The 26,116-nt window shown below is 38.6% G+C and overlaps 1 protein-coding gene across 1 annotated transcript; it reads right to left on the reverse strand.

Moving 5' to 3' along the window:
- Nucleotides 1–837: 837 nt before the first annotated feature.
- Nucleotides 838–10,401, reverse strand: ttr (transthyretin (prealbumin, amyloidosis type I)). The gene is made up of 4 exons (XM_063001314.1): nucleotides 10,330–10,401; nucleotides 4,330–4,469; nucleotides 1,795–1,930; nucleotides 838–1,092 (listed from the first exon to the last, which is right to left on the reverse strand). The coding sequence occupies exons 1-4, from the start codon at nucleotides 10,393–10,395 to the stop codon at nucleotides 985–987; spliced, it is 450 nt and encodes a 149-aa protein (XP_062857384.1). The 5' UTR covers nucleotides 10,396–10,401; the 3' UTR covers nucleotides 838–984.
- Between the last annotated feature and the right edge of the window lie 15,715 nt (nucleotides 10,402–26,116).

Genomic DNA, 26,116 nt, shown 5'->3' on the forward strand with positions numbered 1-26,116 from the left:
TGATTGGTGTATTTTAATTAAAAAATGACCTTTTTTGTAGCAAGTTTACACCAGTTATTGGAGAATTACCCTAAACCACAGTTGCAATTGGAAATATTAAACCCTCCTAACTTCCTTTTTAACTTTTTTTTGTGCAGATATGGAGTTTGCTTTAAATTAAGTGAATGAAGGATGTAGTATTTTTGGTAACAGGATATTTAGTTAATACTGGTTAATAATGTCACAATTGACCTTAAACCCTGCTGCTAGTCTGTATGGCCTAAAGTTGGGTTACAACATTAATTAAAAATTGGGAACTGGGGTCCTCCTGTCGTTAGGGGTCGTCACAGTGGATCATTCTGCTCTGCTGCAGGAACCTGTAAGTCAGTGATGATGACGGGATGTTAATCTTGACCGTATGTCTGGCATCATAGATTCACAGAAATACCAAGGCATCTTGAGGAGGAATGTTGTGTGGTGAAATTCAACCTTGGTGATAATTTTACTTTACAGAAAGATAATGATCCCAAGCTCACTTCCAAGTCAACCAATGCTTTGTTAAGAAATCAATCCTGGAAAATCCTAGAGTGGCCTTCTCAGTCTCCAGATTTTATCCCTTAATAAATCTTGGTGGGATTTAAAGAAAGCAGTTTCAGCACAAAAGCTATCAAACCTCAGTGAGCTGGAAGCTTTTCAGGAGAAGAATAGGTAAAGATTGTTAGCACTTAATTAAACTGCTTATCAGAGGTTATCAAAGGGATGTTCCACCAAGTACTAAGACTGGGATTTAAATAATAGTGCACGAGAACTAGATGTTTTTATTTTATTTCAACTCAATATTATCAATTTATCAGCTTGTATGTATTAGTAAATATATATTGTTTCTGTTTACCAAGACTTTCATTTTTAATTTATACACATCACCATAATAGCCTTAAGGTAAAGACGGGGGTTAAATACTGTATTTCCAATTGCAACGTTAACCTATGGCATATCTGTGTGTCATTAATGATGTGCTTTTGATACGACGGCTGTGGAGGTGTAGGAGAAGGGGCTCATCAGCAGAGCCAGAATGTAGTGCTGATGTCCTTCTGCATGAGCCTCAAACTCCACCTGCAATCAGTAAAAAACAGACATTGTATTTCCTGCTAAACATGTAAAACATACACCGATCAGGCATAACATTATGACTACCTCCTTGTTTCTACACTCACTGTCCATTTTATCAGCTCCACTTACCATATAACACGCCACCAATTACTGACTGTAGTCCATCTGTTTCTCTGCATGCTTTGTTAACCCACCTTTCCTCAATGGTCAGGACTCTCCCGAGCCACTACAGAGCAGGTATTATTTGGGTGGTGGATCATTCTCAGCACTGCAGTGACACTGACATGGAGATGGTGTGTTAGTGTGTGTTGTGCTGGTATGAGTGGATCAGACACAGCAGCGCTGCTGAAGTTTTTAAACACCTCACTGTCACTGCTGGACTGGAATAGACCACCAACCAAATATCCAGCCAACAGCGCCCCATGGGAAGCATCCTGTGACCACTGATGAAGGTGAACCAGGAGGTGGTTTTAATGTTATGGCTGATTGGTGTAGGTCTTCCTAACATCATTTACAAACCATATAACAGTGGTTTCTGGCCTTGCCCTACACGGACTGAGAATTTTCCAAATCATGACCACAATCACCAGTTTGAAATCATGTCATTATTTAGTTTTTTTTTTTTAACAATCTGTTATAATTTGTTGCCTAGATAATTCCTAAAAAGTAAAACTAAGTAAGGAGAAATTGAAGGAAATGCCTCACATCAGCAACTTGGTGGAATGATGTTTGACCTTCTGCCTTCCAGTAGGATTTAGAATCGAATTCCACACGGTATATACCAGCTTTAAAATCTTGCTCTGTGAGAAGTTCATGAACCTCACCAGCCATATCTGAACTCCTGCAAAAGTACAAAAAAGGAGAGAATGCCTTTAAACAAAGCAAGGATCCAAATCCTTAAGCTGTCCTTCTGGGGAGTGAAGGTTAAATACAATACAGTTGTACCGTTGGTTAAAAAGATATAGCTTTTTAACACAGATGCCTTCTGTACTCTCTGTTATGGATCATTTTTATTAATCTTAAACATAAAATATAGATTTTGTTTATGTAGGAATGATTCATATTAAATTGTAGATGCAAAAACATTTAACAATGTACTGTACACTAAGACTGCTTAAAAAAGCTGTATGGTGCATTTCATCCACTTACTTTACAAGTGTAAATGCATTAGTGGGAACAACTGGGAATTAGGTACCACAGGCTTGGTGGTGAAGCATTATAATCTGCTTTGCCTGGTGTGTATATATACAGTGTATCACAAAAGTGAGTACACCCCTCACATTTCTGCAAATATTTCATTATATCTTTTCATGGGACAACACTATAGACATGAAACTTGGATATAACTTAGGGTAGTCAGTGTACAACTTGTATAGCAGTGTAGATTTACTGTCTTCTGAAAATAACTCAACACACAGCCATTAATGTCTAAATAGCTGGCAACATAAGTGAGTACACCCCACAGTGAACATGTCCAAATTGTGCCCAAATGTGTCGTTGTCCCTTCCTGGTGTCATGTGTCAAGGTTCCAGGTGTAAATGGGGAGCAGGGCTGTTAAATTTGGTGTTTTGGGTACAATTCTCTCATACTGGCCACTGGATATTCAACATGGCACCTCATGGCAAAGAACTCTCTGAGGATGTGAGAAATAGAATTGTTGCTCTCCACAAAGATGGCCTGGGCTATAAGAAGATTGCTAACACCCTGAAACTGAGCTACAGCATGGTGGCCAAGGTCATACAGCGGTTTTCCAGGACAGGTTCCACTCGGAACAGGCTTCGCCAGGGTCGACCAAAGAAGTTGAGTCCATGTGTTCGGCGTCATATCCAGAGGTTGGCTTTAAAAAATAGACACATGAGTGCTGCCAGCATTGCTGCAGAGGTTGAAGACGTGGGAGGTCAGCCTGTCAGTGCTCAGACCATACGCCGCACACTGCATCAACTCGGTCTGCATGGTCGTCATCCCAGAAGGAAGCTGAACCTCAAGAAAGCCCGCAAACAGTTTGCTGAAGACAAGCAGTCCAAGAACATGGATTACTGGAATGCCCTGTGGTCTGACGAGACCAAGATAAACTTGTTTGGCTCAGATGGTGTCCAGCATGTGTGGCGGCGCCCTGGTGAGAAGTACCAAGACAACTGTATCTTGCCTACAGTCAAGCATGGTGGTGGTAGCATCATGGTCTTGGGCTGCATGAGTGTTGCTGGCACTGGGGAGCTGCAGTTCATGGATGAATTCCAACATGTACTGTGACATTCTGAAACAGAGCATGATCCCCTCCTTTCGAAAACTGCTTGCTGAGGAAGCTGAAGGTAAAGGTGATGGACTAAACCCAATTGAGCACCTGTGGCGCATCCTCAAGTGGAAGGTGGAGGAGTTCAAGGTGTCTAACATCCACCAGCTCCGTGATGTCATCATGGAGGAGTGGAAGAGGATTCAGTAGCAACCTGTGCAGCTCTGGTGAATTCCATGCCCAGGAGGGTTAAGGCAGTGCTGGATAATAATGGTGGTCACACAAAATATTGACACTTTGGGCACAATTTGGACATGTTCACTGTGGGGTGTACTCACTTATGTTGCCAGCCATTTAGACATTAATGGCTGTGTGTTGAGTTATTTTCAGAAGACAGTAAATCTACACTGCTATACAAGTTTTACATTGACTACTCTAAGTTATATCCAAGTTTTATTTCTATAGTGTTGTCCCAAGAAAAGATATAATAAAATATTTGCAGAAATGTGAGGGGTGTACTCACTTTTGTGATACACTGTATACATTTTGTCACCTACACTTTGACGAGTGCAATGCAGGCGCCATCAATAGCCAGCAGAGGTCGTAATTGCATTAGTTATGAGAGAGTCCCTATCCGGCTTTTAATATCCCACTCCTATCTGAACAACAGGCCAATCGTTGTTCATGTGGCTGCTCAGCCCAGCCGGCAGGGAGAACTGAGACTCGATGCGATGTATTTGAGAACCCTGGTGTTCCAGGTGTTTTTACCGCTGCGCCACCTGAGCGGCTATCTTAAGTCATTTTAACTTCATAGTAGGATTGTGTAAAAATATTGGTGTGGCATAATGTAAGAATATATTTCTCATTTCCTCATTCCTCTTTTATATTTCATCATTGCAGTGGTTGTTTAATTCTTCCAGATTACTTACTAAAATAATAGACAATGTAAAAAATATCACTATTATATTAAGTTTGGTAATATTATTTAATATATAATCAAATGATCTTACCCACTGGCAACCTTTTCCCATGTTCCACTAGTGCTTTGCCGAAAGACCTTTAGTGCCACATTTCCAGCAGGTTCGCCTTTTAATGCATTCAGGATCTTTACGGTTAAAGGGCATTGACCATCTGACCCACCATGATGATCCTAGGATATCAGGAACAAAAACACACATAGCATGAAAGCAGACGCCAAGTTCTTTTTCAATTAATCCCTTAGGAAACGGACAGTGAGAACTTTTACATGTTCTCAGTGAGTCTGTGTGTTTCCACTTCAAAAAGTAATTGACTGGCTGCTCTAAACTGCCCCTAGGTTTCAGTGAATATGCAAATGTAAGAGTGTGTGATTCCTTGTGATGGACTGGCGTCCTGCTTGGCGACAATTGTTTCTGCCTGGTACCAGGCCCACTATGTACCTGACCAAAAAGAAGCAGTTATAGAAAATATAGAAATAAATAAACATATAAATGACCTTTGAGAGAAGGCCACCATATGTTTGTTTATGCATGTTCTGATATGAATGCATTATACACTATATGGCCAAAAGTATTTGTACACTTGACCATGACCATGACCAAAAACAAATGGTATTAAAATAGTGTGAGCATAGCCGGCTAGGCTGAGCAGCCACATGAACAACGATTGGCCTGTTGTTCAGATAGGGGTGGGATATAGCTGGATATAGCCATCTGTCTCATAACTAATGCAATTACGACCTCTGCTGGTGATTGATGGCACCTGCAGAGACGGGAAAAGAGTGCTGTCAGGGTGTGTCTCTCCGTACAGAGTGCTGATCCGCATTGCACTCATCAAAGTGTAGGTGACAAAATGCATACGGCTGCTGCCCACGTGCTTCGTTCTCCTCAATCAGAGTGTGGGTCTGCATTAGTGGAGAGGAAGGCTGACACAAACGGGCAATTGGATGCACTAAAAGGGAGAAAAAGGGGTGAAAATGCATTAAAAGAAATAGTGAGCATGTTCCAGTTCATTCTCAGCAAGCTTGAGTTCAGGGTTATGTGTAGACCAATGGAGTTTCTATGAACCAAGCTTTTCTTCATGTTTTTATAGACCTTGTTTTGTGAAACTGTTCCAGCATAAACTGTTGCTGCCAAATTGGAGGCATATAATTTTCTTTATATAATTGCTTTATTACACCTATTAGCAATTGTTATGGCTGAAACACATGAATTCAATAAATAGAAATACTTTCGTTCATATAGTGTATGAAAAACACTTGAAAGCACCTAACAGAAGTTCAGAACACAACAAATCCTTGGAAACACTGTTCACCTGTAAACCCTGTATGGAGTGCTCTAAGGAAAAGAGCTGCTATGTGAGGTAAAAAGTTGACATGTGTTATATACAAATAGTTTTAAAGCATTATTTACTCTATATTATACATGGTATTAAAAACTATTGTTTTCTATGAATACTGCTTTTTAAAAAGAAAAAAATTTTGTTAAATTAACTTGTTAAATTTTCAGCATTTCCAATGCGTCTTGCAGTACCGTAATAGTACATGTTCTGAGCAATTGAGGGTTAAGGGTCTTGCTCAGGGCCCAACAGCAGCAACCTGGCAGTGGTGATGCTTAAACCAGTATTATAAAACGGATAGTTCCGGTCCTAAAATCTGATTGGCTGAGCCGCGTTCGAAGCCGTTGTAAAATCCCCGATAAACGCACACCTAGGACCACCTCACATCATTCCATATTAATACGCCACTGAATAGAAAAAATTAATGTTATTTTCGCCCTCATGTTGCCTAGCAACACTGTTAATCTAACTATTTTGCGTCGCGGAAGAATGCTTTATTGTAAGTTTATACACAATAAATACATTTATGAATTAAACATTGTTGTATTTATTATATTTTATGTTGACCGCCGTTTTATAAAAGCAATAAGCCACTCGAGACCGTGCATTACTGTTATGATTTTAGCACGGCGAAAGAAGTTTTAGGCACTCCGCTTCGCGTCGTGCCAAAAACGTCATCCCCGTGCTAAAATCACAGTAATGCACGGCCTCTCGTGGCTTATTGCTTTAACCTTTTGATTAGTAATCCAGCACCTTAACCACTAGGCTACACCTGCCTACAGTTTAATGCATATCTGCAGTCACAGTAAGCTTTATATATACGGTGTATATATATATATATATATGGTGTATGTATATATATATATATATATATATATATATATATATATATATATATATATATATATATATATATATATATATATATATATATATATATATACACACCGTATATATAAAGCTTACTGTGACTGCAGATATGCATTAAACTGTAGGCAGGTGTAGCCTAGTGGTATATATATATATATATATATATATATATATATATATATATATATATATATATATATAGTCATGTGAAAAAGTTAGGACACCCCATGAAAACCTTTGTCTTTTTGAACATATTTAAACATATGAACATTTGAGCTTCATTTGAACAGTACTGAGAGATGGAGCTTATATAACTTAACAAAAAAATTTCTTAATTACTTTTAAACACAAGTTGTAAAATTTAATGAACAAAAATGGTAATTTATTGTGAGGAAAAAAATTAGGACACCCCCACATTTATTACTACTTAAAATGTCTAAAATTAGAATCAGGTGCACCACATCAGCTGCAATGATTAGACCATTGTTAGAGGACATTGGAGTTTTATTTAAACCTCAGACATAAGTTTGGTTTGCCTATGATTGTTGAAGTGAGTGGTATCACCATGGTGAGATCTAAAGAGCTCTCTGAGGCCTTCAGAAATAAGGTTGTAGATGCATATTAGTCTGGGACAGGTTTTAAAAAGATCTCAGAACAATTAGAAATCAGCCATTCCACTGGAGAACATTTAAAACAACTGCCAACATGGCCAGGTCAGGCCGTCCTAGCAAGTTCAGCCCAAGAGCAGACCGCAATATGCATAAAGAAGTCTCCAATAATCCTTCAATGTCATCACAGGACCTACAGCTAGCTCTTGCCATAGTTGATAGGAAGGTACATGCATCTATCATCAGAAAGAGACTGCACAAGTTTGATTTTCATGGGAGGTGTGCAAGGAAGAAACCCTTGCTGTCAAAAAAAACATCAGGGCAAGACTAAAATTTACCAGAGAACACCTAGACAAAGACCAGGACTTCTGGAACAATGTGCTTTGGACAGATGAATCCAAAGCTGAATTATTTGGGCACAGTAACAGAAGACATCTTTGGTGCAAACCAAACACAGCATTTGAGCACAAGAACCTCATACTCAACTGTGAAGCATGGAGGTGGAAATGTCATGGTTTGGGGCTGATTTGTAGCAGCACGGCCTGGCAAGCTCTCCATAATAGAATTTACAATGAATTCTTCACTGTATCAGAGGGTGCTTGAGGAAAATGTAAAAAACTGTCCAAAAACTGAAGCGGAAGTGGACCATGCAGCAGGACAACGACCCAAAACATCCCAGTAAATCCACCAAGGAATGGCTCAAAAGAAAGAAATTGAGACCTCTGGAATGGCCAGGTCAAAGCCCGGATCTTAATCCTATTGAGATGCTGTGGGCTGATTTGAAACGGGCTGTGCATGCAAGAAACCCCTCAAACCTCACACAGCTGGAGAAATTCTGCATGGAGGAGTGGGAAAAACTTTCCACCAGTCGATGTCTGGTCAGTGGTTATCGGAAATGTCTAATTGAGGTTATTTCAGCCAAATGGGGAAATACCAGCTATTTGGGCTGTCCTAACTTTTTCCTCACAATAAATTTCCATTTTTGTTCATTACATTTTACAACTTGAGTTTAAAAGTATTTTTAAACATTTCTGTTGTTTAGTTATATAAGCTCCATCTCTCAGTACTGTTCAAATGAAGCTCAAATGTCCATATGTTTAAATATGTTCAAAAAGACAAAGGTTCTCATGGGGTATCCTAACTTTTTCACATGACTGTATATATATATATATATATATATATATATATATATATACAGGGGTTGGACAAAATAACTGAAACACCTGTCATTTTAGTGTGGGAGGTTTCATGGCTAAATTGGACCAGTCTGGTGGCCAATCTTCATTAATTGCACATTGCACCAGTAAGAGCAGAGTGTGAAGGTTCAATTAGCAGGGTAAGAGCACAGTTTTGCTCAAAATATTGCAATGCACACAACATTATGGGTGACATACCAGAGTTCAAAAGAGGACAAATTGTTGGTGCACGTCTTGCTGGCGCATCTGTGACCAAGACAGCAAGTCTTTGTGATGTATCAAGAGCCACGGTATCCAGGGTAATGTCAGCATACCACCAAGAAGGACAAACCACATCCAACAGGATTAACTGTGGACGCAAGAGGAAGCTGTCTGAAAGGGATGTTCGGGTGCTAACCCGGATTGTATCCAAAAAACATAAAACCACGGCTGCCCAAATCACGGCAGAATTAAATGTGCACCTCAACTCTCCTGTTTCCACCAGAACTGTCCGTCGGGAGCTCCACAGGGTCAATATACACGGCCGGGCTGCTATAGCCAAACCTTTGGTCACTCGTGCCAATGCCAAATGTCGGTTTCAATGGTGCAAGGAGCGCAAATCTTGGGCTGTGGACAATGTGAAACATGTATTGTTCTCTGATGAGTCCACCTTTACTGTTTTCCCCACATCCGGGAGAGTTACGGTATATATATATATATATATATATATATATATATATATATATATATATATATATATATATATATGAGAGAGAGAGAGAGAGAGAGAGAGAGAGAGAGAGAGAGAGAGAGAGAGAGAGAGAGACAGAGAGAGACAGACAGACCAACAATGTGTGCAGGGCAGAATTAGGCCGATACCCACTTATTATTAATATACAAGAAAGGGCAATAAAATTCTGGAATCATCTAAAAGAGAGCGACCCACACTCGTATCATTACAAAGCTGGTATTGCAGAGCTGAGCAAAGATACCAGCCCCCTCATCCAACTGGTCCTGAGTCACTGCATTAACACACCATTAACACATATTAACACACCACTAACACAGACTAACACTATTAAGACTCAAGACCAGAACTGATCAAATTACACATAAATTAAAGATAAACTATTTGGCCTATTGGGAAACACAAACTAAACTCCAAAGTAAACTACAATGTTATTTGGCTCTAAATAGACAGTATAGTGTGGCAGATTATCTCAGCACTATAACTGATCCAAAACTCAGAAACACCTTGACAAGGTACAGACTCAGCGAACACAGCCTGGCCATCGAGACGGGACGACACAGACAGTCCTGGATGCCCAGAGAGGAGAGAGTGTGTCAACACTGCCCTTCAAACCAAATAGAGACAGAGCTGCACTTCCTCACTGAATGTACAAAATACACACACATTCGAAAACAATATTTTACCAAAATCAACAAAATTATCCCCAATTTTAATTCTCTCTCAAACCCTGACAAGCTGCCCTACCTATTGGGGGAGCACAGAGCGAGCTGCACACTCGCAGCTCTCTACCTACACACCTGCCACCAGGTGAGGGACAGTGAGTGACCTTATACTGTATCCCATACACACTCACACATACTCGCACACACACACCATCATACACACACACCATCATACACACACACACAAACACACACACACTTACAAATACTTTTTCCACACATACATATACACACTTTATATACTTGTTGTTCTAATTTGTTTCTGTTATTTTTTAAGGCTAATTGCTAATGTTATTGAACATTCTTTAAATTAATATAAATGTTTATGTATGCAATTTTTTTTTTTTTTTTTTTCATTTATTATCTAGTTTGTAAATGCGCTTTGGCAATACAAATGTGAATATTTGTCATGCTAATAAAGCACTTTTGAATTGAATTGAATTGAATTGAGAGAGAGAGAGAGAGAGAGAGAGAGAGAAATGCTTAATATATATATTAATATATATAAATGTTTAATTTATATTTTATGTCAATTTATCAGGAATCCGTGTAGAATATAATAACTTACCACAGGTGCAGCCTGACAGAAGACCAGCATTAAGGCCAGAAGGATCAAAGTCTTAGCTTTTTCCATGGTAGAGCAGGACTACCGGCACTGATTATGTGCTTTATATACATTTGTTTTTCCCTGCATAGTCAGATGACACAAGACGTGGGGTGTTCTGTGGTCAAAGTAAATAGCAAGGTAATGTATAACTTTAAACATAACCATATTCAGGCAATTTCAGTTAAATCAGTCATTTCTGAGAAAGGGGGTGTTTACACCAGGTCATTAAATTACTACTTTTTTACATAACATGATGTCTGAATATTTAAACAGCTGTATAATTAGTAATAGTTACATAAAATATTTCAACTTGATCACAGTGACCTTCCAAAGTAAGAGCAGCAACATTGTGGGAGTAATCAGAGCAGAGTGAATGACCAGGAAGACAAACTGGTAACATTTCATGTGCTGTTTAATACAGGGGTGGGCAATTAAATTTTCCAAGGGGCCACATAAGAAACTGGGACTGTTGTGGAGGGCCGGACCAATAAGGTGAACTTAATTCTGCTCAATATTAATTTGATCTCTTTATTTACGTTTACATTACATTTTCAGCATTTAGCGTTTACGTCTTTATCCAAAGCGACTTACATTACAGTTACACTATACCAGGGGTGCCCAAATAATTCCTTATAAGGGGCCAAAATTTAATCTCAGTGAGGGGCCACGGGCCAAAACTAAAAGTTATTTTAACTAGGGCTGGGCGATATTGAAAAAAAAAAAAAGATTCTGATTGTGTTTTTTTTTGTTGTTGTTGTTGTTGTTTTTGTATAATGCAATTGAAAAAAAAAAGACTTTTTTTGCATTTTAATTTAAAAGACTGCAGAAGTGAAAAAATAGTAACAGCACCACCTATAATTATCTTTTCAAGGGACTCAAACTTTATAACAATAACAATATAACAATTAACAATAAACAGAAATCTTAATTAGCTATATGCTTTTTAGGAACAGCTCACAAACAACTCACTTTAAGTAATTTGCAGCAGAACCTCCTTACATTAAGAAAAGTGCAAAGCTACAAAAAGTTCTTTACAGATTTCTTAAAAGAAACACAAGCCTGTATACTGTTTTCACCAATGAAGTTAGTGTATCAGTATCTACACTGGGGGACCACAAGTAATCACTCAGCTTTCATTTTGTCCCCTTGTGATTGGGGGGTGGATGGAGGGGCACATTCCGCTTCTAACAATATTGACTACAACTCCCATGCTCTCACAGACTGTCACGTGACTACCACAAGTCCCCGGTCAGTCAATTCTGATCGGTCCTCCCACTCCGGAGTTTTGATTCAGTTCAGCTGTGTTCGATTCCATGAATCTTAATTAAACTCTTCTGTTTGTGAGTCTCGTTGTGAAGTTTTGCCGATCGTGTTTGCGCTCCTTATTTCTGAATCTAACTATTACCGTGTATGACCCTTGTTGTCTTCCGTTTACTGTTTTTACTCTTTTGATATTAAACTGACATGTTGGTATTTTAATTAAAATATAAAGTATGTAAACAATCGCGATTGTCACATTTCTAACATCGTGTGAAAACGTTCATTCGAATTAATCGTGAAAATCGCCCACCCTAATTTTAATATTGCATTAAATTTAAAAATATCACGTTTTTGTTGTTAAATAAAACACTACTGTTTATTCTAATTAACAGTGCTTTTATTTATTTCAACGGATGATAGATGTTTCTTTTTAGGAGCAGAAATATTTGAACAAATGTAAATTTGTAAAGAAAAACATGCAAAGCAAAATATATACTGTATATTGTGGCGCCGGCGAGCAGGAAGGCGAGCGTCGGGGCCTCGAGTGAGCTGCTCTTGGCAGTTCTCTCAGTGGTTTAGGACGTACACTCATTCATACACACATACATCCATACAATAGACAAAGGTATAAGACCTCCGTGAAGCTGGCCCCCCATGTGGTCAGAAATGGAATATAAATATTATTATTCGTTTGTGCTGCGTTTGTGCTGGTTTGTGCCGTAGGAATCATCGTTTGTGCTGGCACCGTTTTAGAGAAATTAAGTATTATATTTTATTACCCGTGACGTCACTCAGCCCCCCATCAGAGCCCAAATTGCACCAAAAGCATCTCATTCGTTTGTGCTTCGTTTGTGCTGGTTTGTGCTGCTAAAAGAAACATTTGTGCTTTTTTCATTTTAAAGTTATAAAGCTATAAATATTACACATGTGACGTCACCAGCCCCCCATTAACGTCCAAATTGCACCAAAACCACCTCGTTCGTTTGTGCTACGTTTGTGCTGGTTTGTGCTGCTAAAAGAAACATTTGTGCTTTTTTAATTCTCAAGTTATTACGCTATAAATATTACACCCGTGACGTCACCAGCCCCCCCATTAACGTCCAAATTGCACCAAAAGCACCTCATTCGTTTGTGCTGCGTTTGTGCTGGTTTGTGCTGCTAAAAGAAATATTTGTGCTGGTTTAATTTTAAAGTTATAAAGCTATAAATATTACACCTGTGACATCACCAGCCCCCCATTAACGTCCAAATTGCATCAAAAGCATCTCATTCGTTTGTGCTGCGTTTGTGCTGGTTTGTGCTACTAAAAGAAATATTTGTGCTGGTTTAATTTTAAAGTTATAAAGCTATAAATATTACACCTGTGACATCACCAGCCCCCCATTAACGTCCAAATTGCACCAAAAGCACCTCATTCGTTTGTGCTGCGTTTGTGCTGGTTTGTGCTACTAAAAGAAATATTTGTGCTGGTTTAATTTTAAAGTTATAAAGCTATAAATATTACACCTGTGACATCACCAGCCCCCCATTAACGTCCAAATTGCACCAAAACCCTTTAATTCGTTTGTGCTACGTTTGTGCTGGTTTGTGCTGCTAAAAGAAATATTTGTGCTGGTTTAATTTTAAAGTTATAAAGCTATAAATATTACACCTGTGACATCACCAGCCCCCCATTAACGTCCAAATTGCACCAAAACCCTTTAATTCGTTTGTGCTACGTTTGTGCTGGTTTGTGCTGCTAAAAGAAATATTTGTGCTGGTTTAATTTTAAAGTTATAAAGCTATAAATATTACACCTGTGACATCACCAGCCCCCCATTAACGTCCAAATTGCACCAAAACCCTTTAATTCGTTTGTGCTACGTTTGTGCTGGTTTGTGCTGCTAAAAGAAATATTTGTGCTGGTTTAATTTTAAAGTTATAAAGCTATAAATATTACACCCGTGACGTCACCAGCCCCCCCATTAACGTCCAAATTGCACCAAAACCCTTTAATTCGTTTGTGCTGGTTTGTGCTGCTAAAAGAAACATTTGTGCTGTTTTAATTCTCAAGTTATTACGCTATAAATATTACACCCGTGACGTCACCAGCCCCCCATTAACGTCCAAATTGCACCAAAAGCACCTCATTCGTTTGTGCTGCGTTTGTGCTGGTTTGTGCTGCTAAAAGAAATATTTGTGCTGGTTTAATTTTAAAGTTATAAAGCTATAAATATTACACCTGTGACATCACCAGCCCCCCATTAACGTCCAAATTGCATCAAAAGCACCTCATTCGTTTGTGCTGCGTTTGTGCTGGTTTGTGCTGCTAAAAGAAATATTTGTGCTGGTTTAATTCTCGAGTTATAGGCTAAATAATATGTAAAGTGATGACACTTCAATAATTCACCACCATCAATAATTTTAATGTCAAAACTTATGTGATAAACCTATTCTCTCTATGTGACTTCTTTATGAGGGGAATCTTTATTTTAAGCCATGTTTCCATGTGGACCCCAGTCCGAGATGCAGAAAAGGGGTGGGGACCTGTTGACTGTAAGCAGTCATTTTCAGACAGCAGTTCTTCCCAACCCCCAAAATTTCTTTTCCAGGTAAAAATATAACTAAAATAACAGTAACATAACCTATTTTCAAGATTTTAGACTTTGTCACTTAATGAAAAGTCTCTAGTAGACTCAACATCAGTGATAAAATACAGAAAATATTATATGAAAAATGCAATGTATGTTTGATTTGTCATGCAGTTTAATGGGGATCAGCAAATTGTTTGCTGTGGGAAATTTATCAAGTTTTCATGGTCATTGCTTGGGGCAATGTATTCCCATATGTGTATCACTGTAATGACACTAGAAAGAAGTAATATCCTTAGATCATTAACATTGTTAGCAAAAATTTACTGCAGCATCCACTTACAAAACACAAAAATATATAACCCTCACCATATAACGTCATATTAGTCATTCAGGTTATACTTATTTATCCATCTGTCTCCCTGTGCAACTTGCTGTCAGTTCTGTTAGGTCTTCACACATCTTCATAGATTACACATTTATACTTTCCACCATGCTGCCCTGCATATTTATTGTATTAAGATGCACTGTCTTGTCTAATAACACTGCACTCATTCATTTTGTACTTTACTTTGTACCCTTTCACTAGATAGCATGCTGCACCAAAACCCTGGCAGAATGTCATTCTGCTCCACTATACACCACATTACCACATTATGAATACCTACATTTTAATTATGCTCACTGGCCAGTAAATTGGGCTTCAACAATCCAAGGCATGATAAAAAAAATTTTTTTATGCAACCTTTATTTAATAAAAAAAAAAAAAAAAAAAAAAAAAAAAGAACATTGTCCCAGCAACAAAAAGTTCATTGTCACGTTTGAGGGTCTGAGCATACTTTTCTTTTGTCCTCTCCTCAGGCGACTGTTGACAAAAAAGGAAAGTGTTTTTATAACACAAACACATAATTCTCATTTCAAGGTAATTTATTGCTTCTAATAAAACCCTGTAATAGTCCTGTGAGAATTTAAATCATATTAATGACATTTAAAACAAGACTGGACAGTTCTGTGAAAAATATAAAACAAACATATGCTGTACATATATATTAATAGACACGTGGAACAAAAAAAAACCTGAAAATGATTGCATCAAAAATAACTGATGTTCTTTTACATAGATGCCGAAGCTGCCAATTTGTAACAAGGATGATGTCATAAAACTCATCCAAGCTGCTAGGGATACAATTGTCAGAGCACAGTGTATTGCCCACCCCTCTGAAAAGGTGTGGACAGAACTTAGTGAACAGCTTGGTGGAAAAATGACTCCTAAAAGCTTGTACACATTCGTCAAGATGGATCGACACAACATTTGGCAAAGCCTAGGTACACAAGTAAATGAGGACAGTGACAGCTCTGATTCTGATAAACATTCCACACAAAAGACAAATAACATCAACTTTGAACTTACCATCCCCTTTCAAGAGTGGACTGACATCTGGCAAGAAGAAGCAGTCTACAAGAACAAAGCTGCACAGTCAAATGAAAGAACTTACACCATCTTGAAACATGGCACATGGTCTAATGTCCTAAATGAAAAGATCTGGAACATGACCAAATTAGCCTGCACACTTAGATTTAAAAGAGCAAAAGTGTACCCACAGAGTGCATCTAAGTGCATTGACATCGCTGGCCACTGTACTGAGTGCAATGCAAAATTGTGCATTTCCAGTGAAAGTCTACCAGAGGTGAGCACACCAGCAGTGCTAAAATGCAGAATAGATAACATTGATGAAAGTCTTCATACTGGGAAGGCAAAACGCATGCTATCTGGAGAGAAAAGACTGCAGGTCTCTAAAGAACTCTGGGAGGGTAAAAAACTGCCACATGTGTGGCGAGCCGCAGAGGCTTACAAAATAATGGCACTCGGTGACCCAGAGCCTAGCCACCTACCAAGCCTGAATACATTAAGAAAAGCAAAACAAGAGAGAGGGGATAAGGAGTTAGGACACAAAGACCCCATCCTTTCCCTTCATCTGATAAAATACAGTGTGCCTCATAGGGGCAGTATTCATGACATAGGCCTTGACAAATTTTTTTGCCATTATTGGACCCCCTCTCAACTACTAGTCTACAAAACATTAGTAAAGACTCAAGGTTCAAGTGTAAGTTTTGATGCTACAGGTACAGTAGTCAAAAGGCTCACTAGACCAACAGAAACATCAGGACATATATTTTTGTATCAAGGAGTTCTGTCCTCACATGGAGATACTTCTGTTCATATCCCAGTGGTGCAAATGCTGTCTGAGCGGCATGACATTAATGCCATATCAAACTGGCTCTCTGAATGGCTAAGAGCAGGAGCATCTGTACCAAAAGAAGTTGTTTCTGATTTCTCCCTTGCATTGCTGGGTGGTCTTGTTAAGGCCTTTACTCCTTACTCTGATTTGAAGACCTATATAAATGAGTGTTTTGGTGTACTAAACAGCTGGAAGTCAACAAAACTGCCTCCTTGCTTCATCAGAGTAGATGTTGCACACTGCATAAAGATGATTAGTCAATGGGAATGTCTCCATAAGAAAGCAAGGCGGGTTAAAGATTTTTATCTAAGAGCCATGGCACAGCTTCTTCAGTCTGTGACAATCCAGGATGCAAGGCAGCTCATACACTCTATTGCAATTGTTGCACTGAGTGAGTCTGAGGGTAATGACAAAAAGGGCATGCCTGTCATCTCAGAGATTTGCAAAACAAATCTGAAAAAAAGAATTGCTGATGGATACGATCCACTCACATGCACTGATGACAGTCTGGACACAGTGAAGACTCAGGAGCCTGTGACAGAATGTACCACTGATGTTAAGAAGTGGGTGATTGACATCTGCGAGGAAAGCAAGATTCTGGCTGTTCACGACGGTGATCGGGATAATTTACATTTTCTTCCAGAATTTATTCCCCATCTAATAAGACTAGGTTCTTATCTACCTCTCTGGACAGGTGTAATGGTTCCACTTTTCAAAAGTGACAGCATCACAGCAAGCTCTGCCCATGCTGAAGCTGAATTCAAAAATTTGAAGTACGGCCTCTTCAAACATGAAAGTTTGCCAATTCGAGTAGACCGCTTCATCACTCGACACCTTGGGTTCATTGAAGGGACCATGAGACTTTCTTCAGCAGCCACATCTGCAAATAATGAGAAAACAATATCAAAGTCAAATGAATGTGGACATCCTGCAAACATGAAAGATCAGTTGATTCAGGAGAACAAACAAATACAGCAGTCTACAGAAGACTTAATGGAACAGGAGTCTCCGATTGAAAATTGGAGAGGCCTTGGTCTGCCATTGAAAAAGAGAAAATCATCATACCTTGTACACTGTCCAGAGTGGCTACATGTTGATTCATCTCTTAAAAAACAAAGAACCCAAATTGGTGTTTTAAAAAATGGCAATTACTCTGCAAAACAGCCCATTAAAGTAGACAAAACACTTGTGAGCGTGATCAATACCTGTGCCTTTGACTCCTTCTGCCAGTGTCTCTGCTGTGCCTTCTGTGACAGTGAAAATTTTAGCTCCTATGTAACTGAACAGCAAGACAATGTTGAATTGTTCAATTTGGTTAAGACCACAACCATAAGAGGAGTACAACAGGGTGTGTACAAACAGAGGGCAAAATTGTTGTTAGACATATTTAACTCTGTTCAACTTAAGTCAGGTGTGGAGCAGGTAAATGCAGAATGCAACATCGCTCACTTTATCACCTCAACAATGAAGCATACGCCAAGTGTCACAAGCAAAAGTCAGTGCTCCTCTCCATACTGCAGCCGTAGTTTGGTACGCTCAAGAGAAATTCCTCTGATTCCAGTCAATGTCGATATTTTAAATACAGAAGGAATGAGAGGGCTTCAGGCTGCACTTGAAGCAGGTCTGAGGCTGGAGCCATCAAAATGTCTTCAGCCACTGAAGTCTCCTGAAAAGTGTCCAGACAGTTTAAAAACAGAACATCCATCAGCACTGAAATTTATGTGCAATGGTTTGGTCACGCACAGTTATGCAAGTGGTCCAGCACTGTACATTGAAACAGCAGCAGAATGCAGTTTCCCACTAAGTGAATTCCCCATCAACATTAGTCTGAGCAAAGACTCGTTCACACTCAGAGGCATTGTGGCATTTCTCCCAGGGCCAAAAGACACTCTTGGACACTATGTGGCCTACTGCAGGAGGTCATACTTTGTCTGGGAGCGATATGATGACTTTTGTAATCGCGTCATGACAGCCCCTGAAAACACAAAAATTCAACCACATGTTGTATTTTATACAAAGGACTGATAGTCTTTACTTTTATGGCTGGATGCCATAAAAAAAATGATCAGTCATCAATTGTGAACTAGATTGTTTAACCTACAATGTTTCTATTTTGTATCACATGTTTACGTTCTGTCTTTAACAATTTTGTAATTAATTAATTGTAACTGTTTTTACATTCATACTAAACATAACCCACTTCTTGATATTCTGTGTCTTGCATTTCAATTAGTATTGCATTCATCATTGGTGAGTGACATCTACTGAATACACTACCTGTCAAAAGTTGACACACACCTACTGACGCCACTGGACCAATATTTGTAGAATTAAACCAGCACAAATATTTCTTTTAGCAGCACAAACCAGCACAAACGCAGCACAAACGAATGAGATGCTTTTGATGCAATTTGGACGTTAATGGGGGGCTGGTGATGTCACAGGTGTAATATTTATAGCTTTATAACTTTAAAATTAAACCAGCACAAATGTTTCTTTTAGCAGCACAAACCAGCACAAACGCAGCACAAACGAATGAGGTGCTTTTGATGCAATTTGGACGTTAATGGGGGGCTGGTGACGTCACAGGTGTAATATTTATAGCTTTATAACTTTAAAATTAAAACAGCACAAATATTTCTTTTAGCAGCACAAACCAGCACAAACGCAGCACAAACGAATGAGATGCTTTTGATGCAATTTGGACGTTAATGGGGGGCTGGTGATGTCACAGGTGTAATATTTATAGCTTTATAACTTTAAAATTAAACCAGCACAAATATTTCTTTTAGCAGCACAAACCAGCACAAACGCAGCACAAACGAATGAGGTGCTTTTGGTGCAATTTGGACGTTAATGGGGGGGCTGGTGACGTCACGGGTGTAATATTTATAGCGTAATAACTTGAGAATTAAAAAAGCACAAATGTTTCTTTTAGCAGCACAAACCAGCACAAACGAAGCACAAACGAATGAGATGCTTTTGGTGCAATTTGGGCTCTGATGGGGGGCTGAGTGACGTCACGGGTAATAAAATATAATACTTAATTTCTCTAAAACGGTGCCAGCACAAACGATGATTCCTACGGCACAAACCAGCACAAACGCAGCACAAACGAATAATAATATTTATATTCCATTTCTGACCACATGGGGGGCCAGCTTCACGGAGGTACATATAAGCTACCTATCCAGCTCTCACCGCAGCCACCCAGTCTCCCACACTGGGATACACGCTGACGGTAAGCCTGGATACCACGGCTCCTCCCACTGACGCTACAATATATACCAGGGCCGGCGCTAGGGGGGGCTGAGGGGGGCATTGCCCCCCCAAATTGTGTCTTTGCCCCCCCAAATTGTGTTTTTGCCCCCCCAAGCACAATGCAAGCAACGGCTATTTTTAAAATTATCTCTGAACCAATCACAAAAATGCATTTTGTTTTACAGTGTGAAGATATTTCCTTGCTTATTCCTGATTGGCTCTTTGAGTCATATAAAAATCGGCAGACTGCCCCAAACAGTTCAGTTCGGCAGTATACAGGTCCTTCTCAAAAAATTAGCATATTGTGATAAAGTTCATTATTTTCCATAATGTAATGATAAAAATTAAACTTTCATATATTTTAGATTCATTGCACACCAACTGAAATATTTCAGGTCTTTTATTGTTTTAATACTGATGATTTTGGCATACAGCTCATGAAAACCCAAAATTCCTATCTCAAAAAATTAGCATATTTCATCCGACCAATAAAAGAAAAGTGTTTTTAATACAAAAAAAGTCAACCTTCAAATAATTATGTTCAGTTATGCACTCAATACTTGGTCGGGAATCCTTTTGCAGAAATGACTGCTTCAATGCGGCGTGGCATGGAGGCAATCAGCCTGTGGCACTGCTGAGGTGTTATGGAGGCCCAGGATGCTTCGATAGCGGCCTTAAGCTCATCCAGAGTGTTGGGTCTTGTGTCTCTCAACTTTCTCTTCACAATATCCCACAGATTCTCTATGGGGTTCAGGTCAGGAGAGTTGGCAGGCCAATTGAGCACAGTAATACCATGGTCAGTAAACCATTCACCAGTGGTTTTGGCACTGTGAGCAGGTGCCAGGTCGTGCTGAAAAATGAAATCTTCATCTCCATAAAGCTTTTCAGCAGATGGAAGCATGAAGTGCTCCAAAATCTCCTGATAGCTAGCTGCATTGACCCTGCCCTTGATAAAACACAGTGGACCAACACCAGCAGCTGACATGGCACCCCAGACCATCACTGACTGTGGGTACTTGACACTGGACTTCAGGCATTTTGGCATTTCCTTCTCCCCAGTCTTCCTCCAGACTCTGGCACCTTGATTTCCGAATGACATGCAAAATTTGCTTTCATCCGAAAACAGTACTTTGGACCACTGAGCAACAGTCCAGTGCTGCTGTTTCTAGTTCAAAAGTGGCTTGACCTGGGGAATGTGGCACCTGTAGCCCATTTCCTGCACACGCCTGTGCACGGTGGCTCTGGATGTTTCTACTCCAGACTCAGTCCACTGCTTCCGCAGGTCCCCCAAGGTCTGGAATCGGCCCTTCTCCACAATCTTCCTCAGGGTCCGGTCACCTCTTCTCGTTGTGCAGCGTTTTCTGCCACACTTTTTCCTTCCCACAGACTTCCCACTGAGGTGCCTTGATACAGCACTCTGGGAACAGCCTATTCGTTCAGAAATTTATTTCTGTGTCTTACCCTCTTGCTTGAGGGTGTCAATGATGGCCTTCTGGACAGCAGTCAGGTCGGCAGTCTTACCCATGATTGCAGTTTTGAGTAATGAACCAGGCTGGGAGTTTTTAAAAGCCTCAGGAATCTTTTGCAGGTGTTTAGAGTTAATTCGTTGATTCAGATGATTAGGTTAATAGCTCGTTTAGAGAACCTTTTCATGATATGCTAATTTTTTGAGATAGGAATTTTGGGTTTTCATGAGCTGTATGCCAAAATCCTCAGTATTAAAACAATAAAAGACCTGAAATATTTCAGTTGGTGTGCAATGAATCTAAAATATATGAAAGTTTAATTTTTATCATTACATTATGGAAAATAATGAACTTTATCACAATATGCTAATTTTTTGAGAAGGACCTGTATGTTCTGTTAGTGTGAGCGAGAGGCAGGTATACTGGTAAACACTTTTTTTTACAGAATTAGTATTCTTTTGTTTTCTTTATATTTTAATTTCCCAATAATATAAATATTCTCACTCATTCCTATTTCCACGTTTGAATATTCTCAGTCTGTGTGTAGGTACATTTGTCAGCTTTGACTTAAATTTGTATTAAAGCCTTTCAAGAAATAGAGTTGTTCTATTAGTAATGGCAATTTAATTAAGGGGGCGTATTAAAATGAAATACAATTAGATAATCTTTTTTCTCCATTTACATAATCAACATGTATTTTTTAATCATTGGGTTTTAAGTTTAAGTTCGAAAACATGCATTTTTATTTCCATACATCACTTTAAGCCAGTATCAATAGCTTGGCTGTCATTCATGCACAAATCAAGCCTTGAATATATTTCTGGCTTCAAAAACATGACTATCAACATGCCCCCTCATTAGGTTTTACTGCCCCCCCAAGCAAAGCAGTCCAGAACCGGGGCTGATATATACGTATATACCATCAATATTCAAATATTCAATATATTCACCTTTCCTCGCCACTGTACTTTGAGAACAGGTGTGCATGTTTTGTTTCGTAATGCTGACGGATGTTGTACTCCTTTAGTGCAGCCACTCTCTATCCGCAGATGAGGCAAACTGCGGTTTAATCTATTTCGGTGAAAAAATATTCAAACTGTTTTTAAATGTTCGTTTATCCAATGCCACTGCCTCATACGCTCCATGATTAACAGCCTCACTCGTGTCATCATGTCTGCTGACAGGAGCTCCACAGCGCCCCCCTCTCCTATCCACTGTCTCATGTAAAATTGTGGTCAGCCAATGAATTGCAGCTAGCGTTATAGGCAGTTAAACACTGTTAAAAGAAATTCCCAGCTACTGACAAAAGTAAACGCTACTTTGATATAGTGAGGCGGGCCAGAAAAAAGAGACAGCGGGCCAAGTTTGGCCCGCGGGCCCCAAATTGGGCAGCCCTGCACTATACAGTCTGAGCAATTGAGGGTTAAGGGCCTTGCTCAAGGGCCCAAAAGCAGCAACCTGGCAGTGGAGGGGCTTGAACCAGCGACCTTGTATTTACTAGTCCAGTACCTTAAGCACTAGGCTACAACTGCCCACTCTTTATGAGAAGCAGTAAATTGTGCAGTTCTAATAAGCTGTTAATGTTTAGATGTTACAATCAGAAAATTAGAAGTAGGCAGAGAAAAAACATCAACATTATTTTACTATTTAAACAAATAAAAAGCAAAAAAACTAATGTGAACAAATGTGCAGATTTTTAAACTATTTTGTTTGGAGTCTAATTACCACATTTGTTTTTCAGTCCTTTGTTATTGTTGGATATTCTTTTTAAAATCACAGAGCTGGTCCTGACTGCTTCAGTTCTGGATGTGTTAAACTTTATAAAAAGTCTTTGTTGCTTTTGCAGTTTAGATAGAGAAGCTTCAGGTGTGACGATCGTTCATATTGTTGTATTTCTCTGTTTAGTACCGCAACAGCGATTTAGAGCCTAAAGTGTGATCGTTAAACAGCTTTACATCTGACTTCAGTAAATAAATACTTCGGAAGTTCATGTCTTGTTAAAAACTCCACCGTCAATCACACTCAGTTGTGTTCGCATTACAGTGAAGCTGATACACTCGCACACACGAAAACGAAATTTACGGATATTTAAAGACACAGCGCTCCCGTCAAAATCAATCCTGTTATACTGCATGTTTGATGTACATTTATTTACATCTAATTTTTAATTGCCTCGAACCTCATGCGGGCCGGTTGGGGATGTCTCGCGGGCCGGATGTGGCCCGCGGGCCGTACAATGCCCAGGTCTGGTTTAATATATATTTTTAAACCGATCAACTATAACATTAAAACCACCTCCTTCTTTCTACACTCACTTTCCATTTTATCAGCTCCACTCTACATCTAGAAGCACTTTGTAGTTCTACAATTACTGACTGTAGTCCATCTATTTCTTTACATACTTTTTTAGCCTGCTTTCACCATGTTCCTCAATGGTCAGGACCCCCACAGGACCACTACAGAGTAGGTATTATTTGGACGTTGGATCATTCTCAGCCCTGCAGTGACGCTGACATGGTGGTGGTGTGTTAGTGTGTGTTGTGCTGGTATGAGTACACAGCAGCGCTGATGGAGTTTTTAAACACCTCACTGTCACTGCTGGGCTGAGAATAGTCCACCGACCAAAAATATCCAGCCAACAGTGCTCCATGGGCAGCGTCCTGTGACCACTGATGAAGTTCTAGAAGATGACCAACTCAAACAGCAGCAATAGATGAGCGATCGTCTCTGACTTTACATCTACAAGGTGGACCAACTTTGGTTTATCTCTCGGTACTCTGCATTATCTTGTTCTTCTTTCCTGACTGCCATTTGCTTAAAAATCTTCCTATAACATGATGCTGTTATCAAAAATAGTACAGTGGTACCTTGAAACTCAACGTCAGTTGGTCCTGGGACTAGCGTTGAGTTTAAAAGCCATTGAGTTTCAAGGTATGTTTTCCCATTAGGATGTATGGGAAACCTGTTAATGCATTCCAAGGTCCCGTGGAATTGCGTATATTTTAGGCATATTTAAAAGAATGGGGTTGTTTTTGACACACTAAAAATAACGCAAATATAATATAAAAACACTGAAATAAAAAGCTGATTCTTACAATTTCTCAGAACTCCGAGCTGTAACACAAGTTTAAAAGTGAAACAGTGAGGAAAATCCAGCTAAACACAGATACATGTGGAGCCTTTAGAGTGAATCTGATTATTATCTGGTTATTTCACACAAATGCAGATTCGTCTCATATGCACACTTTGATGACGTCTTACCGCACCGCTCAAGCCGAGTTCTGAACAAAGCGACTGTTCATTGTTAATTTGAAATTAAAGAAATTAATGAAAAAAACAAACAAACTGAACACTTCCTCGACGAGGAGCGTTGAGTTTCAAAGATTTTTAGTTTAGAGGACAATGAGTTTCAGGGTACCACTGTAGTGTATATTAGTATAGTATATAATGTATGCTGTATGGCCGAATGTATGTGAACAAAACCCCTTTTTGAGCAAGACTTTTTACAAAATTGGTATGTGTGCCCATTCTGTCCATGCAGCATTTGTGCAGACACTAATATTAGATGAGAAAGCCTGCCTCACAATCGACATTCCAAATCATCCCAAAAGTGTTAAAGCATTCATCTTTTTAGGCAGTATTAATCTTTTCAATGGGTGTAGCCAAAATGATAATAAGTATCAGTGAAACAAAATTAATAGAGACAAAATAATAATAATAATAATAAAAGATGAATCATTCACAAATGAAACTGCTTCTTCTGCAAATGTACAGTACTTGCAAAGTGATCAGGCTTAAACTGCTTCAACATTCTTCTCCCTCATTCATTTTTCTTTTTACTATACAGTCCCTTTATTTAAATCACATACAGACTCTGGCAAAATTTCAATCACCTCAGTTACATTCCATGCATTGTTAAAAAAAACACACCCTCAAACCTTCACAACAAACACATAAAATACACAACAAACTTGTACATTTGAAACCTCTGCAAATACAAATACATAATACAATTATTTTTAATTAATGAGGCAATTTAATAGGAATCAGCACTATTGTTTAGAGAAAAGTTGTATTGTTCTCTGTATATAATGTATTACCTTGTTTTTAATTAGAATATCAACATAACATTACATTTAAACAAGGGTGTCCAGACTTTTGCATAAACCTGTTCACTTAGACTAAGTAACCAATTTATTATGTACACCTTCAAAGTTTAAAATTGAGGCAAAAGTTTACATACACTTGTAAAAAACATGTTTTTCATAGTAGTTTTTCAAGTGGTGTATTAGGGCCACTTTAACGAAAGTTTCGATTTTAGGAATAAAGCCGAAGTAATTTCAAGAATAAAGTCGTATAAGTTTCAATTTCGAGAATAAAGTCAAAATAATTTTGAGAATAAAGTCGTGTAAGTTTCGATTTTGAGAATAAAGTCATATAAGTTTCGATTTTGAGAATGAAGTCAAAATAATTTCAAGAATAAAGTCGAAATAATTCTGAGAATAAAGTCGAAATAATTCTGAGAATAAAGTCGAAATAATTTCGAGAATAAAGTCGAAATAATTCTGAGAATAAAGTCGAAATAATTCTGAGAATAAAGTCGAAATAATTCTGAGAATAAAGTCGAAATAATTCTGAGAATAAAGTCGAAATAATTCTGAGAATAAAGTCGAAATAATTCTGAGAATAAAGTCGAAATAATTTCGAGAATAAAGTCGAAATAATTCCGAGAATAAAGTCATATAATTTTCGATTTTGAGAATAAAGTAAAAATAATTTTGAGAATAAAGTCGTATACATTTTGATTTTGAGAATAAAGTCAAAATAATTTCGAGAATAAAGTCGTATAAGTTTTGATTTTGAGAATAAGTTTAAAATAATTTCGAGAATAAAGTTGTAATAATTTCAAGAATAAAGTTGTATAAGTTTCGATTTAGAGATTAAAGTCCAA

Source organism: Trichomycterus rosablanca, chromosome 9 (genome assembly GCF_030014385.1).
Source record: "Trichomycterus rosablanca isolate fTriRos1 chromosome 9, fTriRos1.hap1, whole genome shotgun sequence".
NCBI classification, from domain to species: Eukaryota; Metazoa; Chordata; class Actinopteri; order Siluriformes; family Trichomycteridae; genus Trichomycterus; species Trichomycterus rosablanca.